The sequence below is a fragment of the Phalacrocorax aristotelis genome, chromosome 1 (assembly GCF_949628215.1).
Source record: "Phalacrocorax aristotelis chromosome 1, bGulAri2.1, whole genome shotgun sequence".
Taxonomy (NCBI): domain Eukaryota; kingdom Metazoa; phylum Chordata; class Aves; order Suliformes; family Phalacrocoracidae; genus Phalacrocorax; species Phalacrocorax aristotelis.
The window spans coordinates 194,368,295-194,381,602 of record NC_134276.1 but is presented as its reverse complement, the minus strand read 5'-3'; the positions used below and the strand labels follow the sequence as shown (position 1 = coordinate 194,381,602).

The window sequence follows — 13,308 nt, the reverse complement described above, 5'->3', positions numbered from 1 at the left end:
GTAAAATGGTTGTTTCTGGCCTTTACAAAGCATTTCAAGATTCATAGGTTGGATGTACTATAAAAGAACAGGTATTTATAGGAATCATTATGCAAGTGACTTAAAAACCACTATTAAAAAAAATAAGCATTAAGCTCTTACTGACATTTGGCTTTATGAGATTTCAGTTCTTTCTCCACACCACATAGGTTAAACCTAATGTGGCTTGAGCAGTGACCCAGCGCCTCTGGCAACTGTTGGCCTTCTGGGGCAGAAGTTTTATAGTTGATCTGCAGAGAACACATACTGTGTTTGAGATACGTTGGATCTGCAGCATGCGTTAAATGAATGTGCTGTTTCTTGAAAGGGTCAGATTCAATGCTCAAGTGTCACTTATCTGTTCTCATCTGTAGCCATGAACATGAAGAGAAATCCCAGACAAAACTTTCAGCCAGAAAAAGAAAGCATGCTTGGAGAAGCCTGTCTGTAAGCTAACCCCAGCCAAATGCTCTCCTTCATAAATTAAAGCTATTATTTCTTCTGTACTCTATATTTTGCCAGCCAGCACTGGAGGAAATCCTCCAGGTACTGACAAACAATAGTAAATGTGCAGGAGTTAGCAAAGCTGGATGTCAATACACCAGCCGAGGAGTTATCTGATGGCCTCCACCAAGTAGCCCCGCAACTCACCTACCAGTGCTTCAGCCCAGTGCAGAGCGGTCGGGGCCACAGAGCCCGGCAGTCACACCTCACCTTCCCCTTTCCTCCAAAGCTTTGCACTCTTCAGCTGCTCCATTTGGGCACAGCTCAGGTGCATGTTTTGGCCATTCCTTTCCCTGCTCAGGGGCTCACTGGCACATGGAGGGTGGCAGTGTCACTGAGCAGGGTACAGGCAGACCAGGGTGCGGGCAGCCCCGCAGAGCACAGCCTGCTTGTCACACTGCACCCGATGCCTGCCTCCATGGTGATGCTCGTCACTGCCCTTGCTGCTCTGCCTTCAAATCCCACCACAGAGTACAATCCCAGTGCTACAAAGCTGTGAAGTGAATGTGTTCCTCTAAAACTCTGTCTGCCAAGATTGCACAGGACTGGTCACGCTGATAGTTCATTATAAAGCCCTAATATGTATTTAATGACAACAAATTATCTGCAATGCCAGTTGGTATTTTAATAGACTTAATAATAGCAGATAACGGTAGATATTAGTAATGTTATTACTTGCTTGTGTAACACTCTCCACTTTCACTATGCTATGCCAGCAGTAACTAATGAAGGCACATTCTACCTGGAGCTGATGTTTCTGAGTAAATCTTTAACCTCAGGGAAATAGGATGTAAGCTTGATGTGGGAGTGGGTACAAGAGAGATGTGATGCTCTTTTGGAGTTATAGATCAGCTTCCAATTTCTGCTGATGCAGAAGTCAGTTTACAAACAGATAATTTCACCTGGGCCATTTCTGGGCCTGCTGCTCCGGACCCGGCCAAGAACAGCAGACCTGCTGCACAAGCCAAGCTGCCGAGAGGTAGGAATCCAAGATAGGGAGATGCCAATGTGCCGTCTTTCAAACGGTCTTTTCCATCCATCCTCCATATGACTAAAAAAAAATATTAACAAGAACAGATGAACTGGGTTACTGTGTCAGTTTTGGGGTGTCTGATGAGAGCAGCTCACCAGCAGCCTCATATGTACAAGCATCAGAGAAAACTACTAAACAAGGCCTAAGATTATTTTAGGTCTTCTGTTTGGCCTTGAACATTCTGTTTTACCCAAAATATCATGCAATCATAGGCCTAATCTATCAAGTCAGCAAGATAAAATGTTAGGCCTACAGACAGCCGGAGCAAGAAGAAAGCTAAATTCTACAGCTTGCTGCTGGCAAATGCTATAACCATTTATAGCAAATGCTAGAAATGCTTTTGAGGCTGTTACTCAAAAGATGTTTGTCAGCACCTCCGGTAGGAGCCCGTACCCAGGTGATGCTGTGGACCCTCAGTGGGGGCACATGTTGGCCAGCATTGTGCCAACTTGTCCGAGTTGGGTATTTGACTTTTGCTGTTTATTTGTTATATACTTGGTCCACACACTGAGCATTAGTACCTCTACATCTTACACAGATCAGCCTTCACTGGCGTTACCCTTCTTGTGCCTATTTAGGAATCTGGTTAGCATTAAAGAGCTGGTGTTAATTTTAGGCACACTGTTATGATAAGTAAGACCTGTTTTGACTCATAGCAACCCCTAGGATGACATGTTTGACACAGTCACCCAGGCTCCTTCTTTTAGTTCCGTGTTGACAGTCAATCCTTTGCCTTTCCCTACCCATCTGCTGAGAGAAATGATCCCAGCAAACAAGTCCATATGGCTGTATTCCCATTTTTCCCCTTTCACGTACCTCCTGACTCCTTCCCCCTGCCCCAAAAGCATGTGAGGCCAGAGCAGCTGCTTTGAGCAGGACCTGTAACCGCTACCTGAGCAGCCACTGAAACTGTGGAGCCAATTTTCATTGCAAAAATTCCACCAGAAAAGCCAGGGACTGAACTGGCAGTGGAATGCTATTTTTCACATACCAACTGAAAGTTTTTCCTATTGATTGGCAATTAGCCTGTTCTAAACCACTCAGGGTCAAATTCCCAGCTGGTGAAAATTGGAGAAGTCCCACTGAAGTCTCTGATTTATTTTCCAAATGGTTTAAAAATTCAGCAGGAGCTTTAAGTTGCCAATGTTATACATCAAACGTCTGGCTAAAATTCAGAAAGATAGCACATTTTCTGTAATGCTCTTTGACATGAAGTATTCCTTATGGACCAGATATAATCAATACCAGTGCTAGAGAGAACATTCTGAAGGTTTAAAAAAAAAACCCACAACTAAAAAAATATGGACCTGATCAACATAAGTTTTAGGAATGAGTCAAGATGTGGAACCAAATTCTTACATTTTGAGCCCTTATTTTCCTTTACAGATGTGTGTTAGTTATCATAATGAATCAAAATTAACTTTTAACAGTCCTGCACTTCTCTTGGATGGAAGTTTGACGCTCCTGTCAAAGTGGCTGGAAGGATTTTGCTAGCTTTCGGGAGTGGACTGGCTCCCTTGTGAAGCCCAATTCCCCAGCAGGTGTGGATATTGCCTATGTGCTTAGCACAGTTGTTGCATTTTTGTTCCCTTTCTCTTTTCAGTTCTGCCTCTTAAAACATTCAACACACTGCTGTCCCAGGCAAATGTTCTAATGAAACTAAAGGCCTGGGAGCTGAATGGCTTTGGGAGAATCTGGGTGGTGAAAGAAGGTGAGGGAAGCTCCAGAATCTGTGTTTTCTCTGGTAACAGACAAAGACTTTGTCTTAGGAGAAAAATTAACATTGCCCTGACTTGTTTCATAACTTCTGGGATGTCAAATGTCAGGCCTGCCTCTAACATCTATATATTTTAGGAAACTTTTTAAAACTTGGTAATTCTGACTGCAGTTTTTCCTATGTTTCCTTCAGTTGCCTAAAGAAGCAGAACTGGTTTGGGACTGCTGCTTTTCAGTGTATGCATCTTCTTTCTGGACATAAGTACAGCCATACTAAGTTTTCTCCATCTGCTCCACGTTGTTGTGCAAGCAAATCACTGCTACTGAAGTCTCTATTTTATCAAGTTAAGACCATGATATATGTGATGTAGCATGGTGATATTTCATTTCACTGGCCAGAAACTCTAATAATCACTTAGATAAAGGCAAGACCAGGCTGTAAATTACACATTTTCTTGTATCCTATATTAATTTAAAACATGACCAAAGCCTTTTCTGATTTAAATAGAATCAGATTTTTTTTAGAATACAATAAATCACAAAGCAGAATATAAAAAAGTGCAAGAAAATTTGTATTATTAAAATAAAAGCAGTATATTCAGAAAGTGAAAAGGGTTTTACCACCTATAGAAACACCCACATCTTCCCTCCCAGGAGTTACAAGTAAATCTTTTATATTCGTGTTGCCTTAACTGAGTGCTAGTTAAGTCTGTGTTGCTTTCTAATAAAGAGTGATTTTCTTGGTAGCAGAAGCATGTAGGTAGCAGTCTGTATTTCAGAGATCCAGTCGTTTAAAAGGAGGACTTTCCCATAAATGCACAGCTGCTATCCCTCCTCCCGTTTCCTGGGAGAAACAAGCCAGTGCCCCGTTTGTTTAACATAGATGGCTCTAATAGATGCAGCGATGACTAGGAAAGCCTTTACCTTCAGTACAGTGATTGTTTCAATGGCCTGTGCCTGAAGATTTGGAAAAAGGCTGGGCTGCTCTTTGCTGAAGAGCAAATTCCCCATGCAGCAGGAAACTGCAGAGCTGCTCCAGATCTGCACAAATCTTCAGAGGACCAATGCTCAAGCCTTTGCCGACCACATCCAGTGAGGGTTAAAGAGCGAGACACATTTCCTGTAGTCACTTCTAATGTGTAACTGCAGCCAGTCCTGGCAGATTTCAACATAATCTTGCTTGTCTACTGAAAGAGAATCCTTACAGAAGCATGGATTTCAGGAAGATCTAACAAGCTCCTGCTTTCAAGAATTACTGTTTACCCAGAGTTCTAGCTGAAACTAGATTCATTGCCATCGTTAAGACATATGGTCTTACTATCCTTGGAATAGCAAAGCGCTGACTTTCTGTTCAGAAGGCTTACCTTTACTTTATAGACAGGCATGGGCTGAACTACAAATCTTGTTTGAGTAAGGATCTGAAATGTCTTTTTTGAATAGGATGGTGGTTTGACACCTCTGCCAAAGCAAGGAAAGAACTTCATTCCAAATGTCCTGCCACGTGTCTTAATAGGTGATTATCAGATGTTCTAGTTCATAGTGTATTTCTCCTTTCCCACCCTCTCAAAACACATTTGTAGGCAAAACACATATGTAAATTCCCAAAGAATCAGAACAGGAGTATGTAAAAACACTTAATAACTCACTTCTAACTACTGAGGAAGTTATGTGTAGCTGAGACTTCATTTTCTGTAGGAAGTTCATAGGGTATACCAGTCCCTGAAAAGTGATCTGAGTAAGCAACCCCCTTGACTAAGTTCACATAGCAGACGAAAGCCACAATACCTCTGAATCTGCTTAGAACCTTTTTATTTTAAAGATGGGCCTGTTCAGAAAATCCTGCGATAAAGTGGGAGCCCAGTAGAAAATTCAGGTACTAATTCAGCAGGTTAGGGTTCAAGATAAATTAAAATTTAAATGTAATTCTGTAATTTTCAGAAAACAACATATCTCAGACTACCACCAGTGGAGCACAAGGTAGAAGTATATGCAAAAATACACAAGAGATCTGTAATTTGTTCCGCTATTCTCAATACAATGACAGTGGTGATTAAATTATTCGATATAAGCATAAATTAATCTGTCATAACTGAGAGTACCAGGGCACAGATAGGCAGTTTCTCTTTAATCCCCTCTACATTGAAATGAGAATAATAGAAACAAACTCCTAACCATTAATCTGACTCATTAAGTGCATTTAGGAGCCCTATTGCCATCAATTTCAATACAAAATACAATTAAAAATGAATGCGCAATACAATCTGTACAGTGTTAAAAATGCTGTATTTCATAGTGTTATTGCTTTGAGTTTAACCATCATTTCAGGGAGTTAGGCACCTGAATTATGCCAAGGCAAATCTGTTTTGTACTTGGCTGTCAAACTGATTTATAGCAAAGCCCCAGCCTGGGATTTAGATCAACAACCTGACATCTGGAACTGGTTGAGTGATAAAGAAAAACTCCTGTCTGTAAGATCAAGCAGCAGAAATGGGCAAGAAGGTGCAGCATGACCCTTCAGCTGCCTCGAGGGTAATGGGAGGAAAATAGTTTAGTACTGAATAAGTTGGAATGATTGAGACAAGGGCTGCCTACACCAGCTCAGAATTTCTGATTTAATTTGAAACACTAACTTAACCTTGCTGTCATTTGGATCTGTACCTCCTAACTGGCTACACATGCAGATGGGGTTTGCCTGATTGGATCTAGATGAAGGAACAAGGCCATGAATTTTCCATCCACCTCATGGTATGACTGCAACCAGGTGCCAGTTTCAAATATCTGTCCTTTGCCAGGATGGCAGTAAATAGAAGCAAAAGGAGAAGATATCTTTATCAACATAAAGCCAGTGGGAACTGTGGAACCGTATGTCAATACCAGAGAATACTACAAATGGAGGCTCCAAATTATGTGAAATTCATAATTAGTATCTGATTTCCCATTTCAAAGTGACTCATGGAAGAGCTTAGGAGAGCGATCAGCAGGCAATAATGTCAGAGCAGTATTCCTTATGTCCTGTTCTCATTCACAACTACAAAACCATTTCAATAACTTTGGTTTCCTCTGCAAAAAGACTGAAATTTGTACATGGTTTCAATTATTAGTGAGATACAGGCATATTTTTGGCTGACTGTTAAACTTTTGGCTAGGTGAAAGAACATTTAAGGTTATTCTCATACCTTATACCAATAAATATTGTTAAATACAGATTCACATGGGATATTTGTTGGTTATCTAAATGCTTAGTAGCTTATCAAAATCTTTAACAACTTAGATAATAAGGTCTTTTAGATGCTTTTTACAGATCTTTTGTGTTTAGGTGCTTACATAAGCTTCTTCAAAACTTGTTTTTGCTTCTAATGCATGCCTTCTGATCTATTTTAGGAATGTTCTAGCATGGAAGAGGCACCTATCAAGCTCTCAAGACCCTGTGCTGTAATTCCCTGGGAGGCATCCCGGCTTCATGCAAGGCCTATTGAAACCAAGGGAAGCTTACTATTGACCTTCACATGGCTTTGCGTCAGACCATCAAAAGCATTGACTAAAGTATTTCTGTGCTTATCGACTTTCCTCTGATCTTTATGTTTTTTATATTATTATTTTCACATGATATTATTAAGAAATGTTTAGACTCTCAAAACATGAAAGGAAGATTCCCAATTTGTACTATAATTAGGGAAAGCATGTTTATTATACTTAAAAGCATCCATTCTCATGAATTTACAGAGGTTAGTTAATTTTATCACTATTTAGTAGGTGTAATAACATAATATGTTCTCTAATCCCCTGCAGGGAAAAAGCCCACAACTAGAATAAATTTTTCCACCATCAGTTTTATTATGACATGCTGCATTACATTCTACATACCATGTGCGACAGTTTTAACCACAGCAGCTGCTGAGAGCCCAGGCACGGGTTCTCAGGCCTGTTTAGGTGCCTAACTCCTACTGAAATCTATAAAATAACTTAGTCACCATAACGCTCAGTTTTCGCATGACTAAATCTTAAGGGTTTGGACACCAGAGGGGAACCCACAGTCCAAAGTTTAAGCAGTCTAATTCTTTATAGGATTCTCTATGACAGTTAGATCCCAGGAAATAAATTTGCAAATACCAGCAAATCAGTCAAGGATCATAAAACGTAGCCAACAGAAAACACAAAGAGAAGAAAACAAAAATAAAAAAAAAGATATGAAACTGGAAATCCATAATGCTCCTCACAGGAGAACAGGAGAGGCGGTTTGATTTTAGAGGTGCAGCTGATGTGAATCTACAGAAGATTTCACATAGCCTGAGTGTCCAGCTTCACAAGGAGAGGAGTGCTAGCAGGGGAGTCAGAAGGAGCACCTGGTTCAGCTTTCCCTGTGAGAACAGACTCTGCATTAGGGGTACCCTGCTGTGGTTTGAGAATTTACCAGTGTACCATCCTGCAGGTGGTCGCTGCCACACTGAAGATCCTTGCTACTTTATTCTCACAAAATCATCTGGCCTGCCAATACTGTTGAGAGGGAGAGAGATTGAAATTTGACAGAATCTTCTGGAATATCTGAAAGCCCAGTTTAATGAAACTGGCCTGTGCCGGCAAAGCACACTGGCCTGTGATTTGTTGTTTGCCTACCTGGGCTGTAATAATTAAGAATTACAATTCTCAGTGTAACCTGGAGTTTGAGGCCTTCCTCTGAATGCAGAATAGCCCTTGAAAAATTATTTGAGTCTTCAGGGCAAAAAACCCCTCTTTCTCTTGATGGAAGGAAACAATTCGACAGAGCTGTTTTGTGCTTTGGTGAAAAACTATTATACCTCTGCCTAAAGATGAAACGTGGCCCAGATCCAAACGAGGGCTTACATGCCTGGTTTGATACCGAGGTGGGGCATAAGGCCCTCTGACCAAAACTGCCATCTCCAACAGCGTCTGCCCAAGTTCTATTTATGTCAAAACCAGCTAAACCCACTGTACCTGAAGTGGTCCTCAGGAAGTGTGCTCCCCCCAGCAGGTTACCTTCTAATTTAGTTGTCCCACTTCAACGGATATACTGGGTGGGAGAAATCTAGATTCATGTTTGGATACCAAGGGATATCATAACATTTATATAAAATGCATTAATGTATTATAGACAGTTGCTAATTTAACACATTCGCAGAAGAGTTTGAAATTTGATTTTATAAAACACTAGTTCTCTTTCCCATTTTTTAGTTATGAGCAACAAGATGTGACCTTAACAAAGACAGTAAGAAGAGTCAAAATTAACATCTAATCCAATGCCACTTAGAAAACTTTAAGAGACATTTTGTTTCCTATTAGCATGTACTTCAGTCCTACAGCACAAGCAGATGTCAAATGAATCATTTTTACACCTTTCCCTTGAAAAATCCACCACAATCAGCACTTTGATTTTAACAAACTGCATTTTGCTGAAAGACGTTCAGTCAAAAAAAATTCAACCAGAATATCTCTAGTTTTCTTCACTATAAAAATATGCTTTAAAAAATTTTAGTGGATCTCCTTAATTTATTTTTTTAGAGAAATAGCCTGAATTTAATTTATATTTTTTTCTTTTAAAGAACTCGTTCTAAACTCAATTTATTTCTTATTGATTGGCTGGGGTTTAGTCACAGTTTCCCCTAACTTAAATGGAATTTAAAATCTTTCTTTCTACAAAGGAGTTCTGTCAAAAAGAAAAAAAAAAGTGGTTTTTTTTTTCACTTGCCTTCAACTATTAACATAGTGTTTGTTCACCTTACGATCGTTTAACATAGTTATTATAGCAATAATTCACTGAGGTTAGATATGAAGATAATACCATGTGTTTGAAGACTAACCACTCTATTTTTTCCTTTCTCTTTCTGAAAAATATACAATATGTAAGTAGCATTAATGGATTCATTCAAGATAATTTAAATTTTACTAATTTAAAGGATTATTAGGAAGTTTTATAGAGAAAACATAATCCAATGGAGATGCAAAGGGCTTTAGCAACGTGCATTCCCCAGAAAGCACCACAGCCTGTAGATCTACAAAAAAGCCATGATGTGTGCTAGAAACGCAGTTGATGACAGCATGGCAAGAGTGTGGGGGGCTAGAGATGATGCTCCAGAGCCTTGCCTTTGTCACTTGACCTGGTTGGAAGGAAGTTCACCCTCTTATTCACATTCACTCTGACAGAAACCACAGCCGAATATTTACAAAACTTGGCTGAAGTAATTTAATTTACTGAGGACAACTGAACACTTATTTTCAGCCATTTGTTCTCATGCTGGCTGGGTTTTCTATGCTATCTGCCAGGAGAAAAGCAGCCCAGAACACCCATTTCACACAGCTTTAAGGACAAAGTCTTTTCTCTTGACAATGTTTGATGTGTGGCTGTGGCTCCGGGACATGATGGAGCCTCAGAAATCAGACTTTGATTTTAACACAGCTAGGTCTGATATCATGTAATACAAAGCCTCTCCTGATCTCAACAGCCTGCTTCATTTTACTTGCCCCCACACAGGCACAAATAGAGTTCCCATGACCAGACAAATTGATGAGCACCACTGGTATACCTAACCTGATCTGACTGATGTGCTAGTCAGGCTCCAGCTGATTTTCTGGTGTTTTATCCAGCTGGAATGGATAATATTGAGGAGCTGTCTTCCAGAATGCCTGGCGTTAGCCATTGGCTTCCTTTCCCACCACTGGTTGCCTGTCAGCCTCACAAGTCTGTGTAGAGCCAGGAAAAACTGACCATGTTCCATGGTCATCCTGACTGGGGAACAGCAAAGACTGGTTAAGCAGCCAGCTCTGCTGGTACCAAGTACTCAGAACTGGTGCAGTCAGTCAGTGTCTATTAATAGGATAAAATGAGGAACTTACACACCACATTTAAATCAGGCACAGGCTTACCTCTGAAGAAGTTAAATTCATATGTCACCAAATAACAATGCCTGCAGCTCCCAGAGCACTCTCTCCAACAGTGTTAATAAGATGTTGCTACAGTGAAAAGAGTAAAGACATTGCTGTCAGACTAATTCAGCATTTCACAGCCTTTCTAAAGTAACCCAATGGTTTGTTATGTGGCTGTCCCTCAGAATACATTTTCTTTTCATCCTGGTCCCTATGAACTATATTTTATTGTGGCTAAAGATTTGCTGTCTAGAGTACAAAGATTATTAAAAACTAGGTACTGCCTGAGACGTTGTTAATAAGCAAGTGAACAAACACTGGGATACAATTTACTTTGATGCAAGATTGAAAGGTAATTATTTGATATCTCACTGATTACTGGAAGCAACTAAAATCTTTTAGTTAAAGTGGGATTTTTAACATGAGAATTCTCCAAAGCATTCCCTCAGTTCTGTTTTTGCTGATAAGGGGAAGGAGAGAGCCATTCGGCTATGTCAGTCAGATGGTTTCCTCCTCTTCCTCCAATTTGAAAGCTCTGATTCCAAAGGCATGCATTGTTCTCACTGCTTTCTCCAGGAGCTCACTCAGCTTCTTATAAAAACCTTAGAAAAAGTGACTGTAAATAGGCACACACTATAGGAAGGAGAATGCTGGCATTATGCAGCCTTAAATGAAAGAGAAAATGCAACACTGCGAATTTTAAGAATTTCAGTTCCAGGTTTTGTGCTCTTTCTGTGTTTGTTTGGGAGACATGTCTCTCGCTGTCCCTTTTCCTCATATCTCAGGCTTTAAGGGAAGGGTATTGGTGCTTGGGTGTTTATCCTTAATTTGAATTAAAGATCAGCAACAAGTGAATTACTACCCTGCAAGCACTGAAGATGAAAGACCATTGATATGCAAGTGACTCCCTAGACACCATCATAGATTTAAGGGAGATTGAGGGCCACAGCACAAGAATCAAAGTAGAAAAACTTCACAGGAATTGGTGCCTAAGGGAGAAAAGAGGACACAACTGGGTATAAAATGGGAAAGGGGATGCACACCAGCCTGCAGCAGTTATTGATGTCCATCTATCCTCTTCTTGCGAAGCTAAGGAAGAGCAAGCTCGATAAAAGCACCAAAGCAGGTGCTTACACCTTCTTTAATGCCTAAGAATAGGCATTTGCCTTCAAGCCAGAGAGAAGCACAAAGCACAGCCCCTTACTAGGAAGTGTAGTGGGTGATGGCAGTGCTAGAGGAGTAGAGGGACCTAATAGTAGAGGGAGCTAATGCTCCTTCCCAGAGAAGGTGCCAGCTTCGGACTCTGTAGCTGGGCTGAAACACTGAACAAAGCCTTTAAAAAGCTCACTTGCTAAACTCTGAAACACAGAATTTGAAACTTGCTGGTAGTGCAGTCACTGTCTACAGGGGATAACTAAGCTAGGGCTGTGACAGACGGGCTGTGCTGCTTTTTCACAGGAAACTATTGTCTTCATCCATTTTCAGGGAGGATGTCCAGAGCCACATAAGGAAGGACTATGGTAGGACATTTATCTTGGAATTACTTGTGTGTGTGTGTTCAGTAGGTGAGAGTAGTACTACTTGGTTCTGGTGCACTGTTTGCCTGCTCCAAGGTAGGTATGGAACTAAATTGAATGTTTTTGAGATAGAGGCTTCAATTTCCCATTCTAATGTAACACTGAGCAAGTTGCTAACATCTCTGCCTCAGTTTCCCCTCTCTAAAAGGGGGAGCTATCTGGGAATTAGTGAATGATTGCATACCTGAGCAGAAGAAAATACATCAGGGAGGGTTAACGTATTAACCACCTCCTACATACTACATCAAATTGCTGAAATCCTTTTAATCCACTCAAAGGTATGTTTGAGTATAGCATAGTGATGAACTAAAACAAAAAAAAGTAGGTATTTGAGACTGCATTTTTTCTTCAGAACATTGAGCTCTTTAAAGCATGTGGACAATTAACATGAACCAGCAGAGCTGGCCCAAGTAGGAGGTTTTCCATCTTGATGCACCATCTGTAAGAATGGTTAACGCATAAATGCAGCCCACATTGTTCCAGCAAAAGCTTACCATAAAGACAAATAATAAAGGTTCATCTCTATAACCTAGTTAAGTATGCAGAAATATGAGCAAAGCATAATCTTGGGATGTCATGGAGGAAATCCTTAGGGATTCATTCACCCTAAACTGGGAAAAGTGCAAAATGTTTTGACTGTTTCCAAGGGATTTCTTAATGCAATGGAAGGATACAGGGCTGCACTGCTATCCCAGAGCCAGGAAAGTTCATTGTTCCTCAAAACTTCACACTCTGGGCAGGAACCAGCGTAGTTCTGATCACGGAAATTGTAATTGTGACAGTCAGGGTATAAATAGTATCCCCAAAGGCCTTCTGCTCTGCTTTTCATGCCTAATGCAATTGTTTCCTTCATAAAAGCTTTTGCACTTTCTTCAAAGGAAAGTCTGGCTAAATGTTCAACATATTTTGCTGAAATATTCCCTTCCATTTTGGCTGTGAATTCCCTATGCTTTCTTCTGTAGATATCTTTTGCATCCTAGTTGCAGGCCCAGTGAGGCCTCCAGTATTCCCAGTCTATGACAGCTAATATACTGAAGCTGGGGTGTGATAGCTAATGTCATGGCCAGCTTTTTTGCAAGCAGATGAGTTTGCAAGCCGAAGTTCTGGAATAAGCCACAATTAACAGGGACTTCCTGTGATGTGTACCAAGGTTAATAGCCAAGCCTATTAAAATAAAATATGGTCACATTCTGCCTTCTTGGTTTAGCTAATGGGCTTCCAATGAGATGGAATATTTCCAGGTTCAGTACGACGTCATACCTCAGGGAGCACAGGTCTGTTGGTCATTCCAGGCAGCTATGAAAGGTTTCCTCTCACAATCCGGTGGCTGGACAGGTTTCATAGCAAGGGAAGTCTAGAGGAGTGCTATGTACAGCCAAGCCATGGCCTGAAAGGTGAATAATGCATTACATTGTCCCATTTTCAGGTAGTATTTTCAGGTAGTATTTTCATGACCTAAGAGACAACATTAGGCAGAACTCCCAGTTTGTCTGTAGAACTTAACAGAAGAGACATTAGTACTTATTCCATATATAGCTATGTGAATTGGTACCAGCCACTTCTAAGGCGTACCTACCATGC

The 13,308-nt window shown here is 40.6% G+C and overlaps 1 protein-coding gene across 1 annotated transcript; it reads right to left on the bottom strand.

The window, feature by feature from the left end:
- Positions 1 to 10,034: 10,034 nt before the first annotated feature.
- Positions 10,035 to 13,069, bottom strand: HYAL4 (hyaluronidase 4). Its single transcript, XM_075092256.1, is given in 7 exon segments — positions 10,035 to 10,091; positions 10,151 to 10,237; positions 12,222 to 12,388; positions 12,391 to 12,765; positions 12,768 to 12,804; positions 12,807 to 13,012; positions 13,015 to 13,069. Coding segments are annotated over 7 exon segments (984 nt in total).
- Between the last annotated feature and the right edge of the window lie 239 nt (positions 13,070 to 13,308).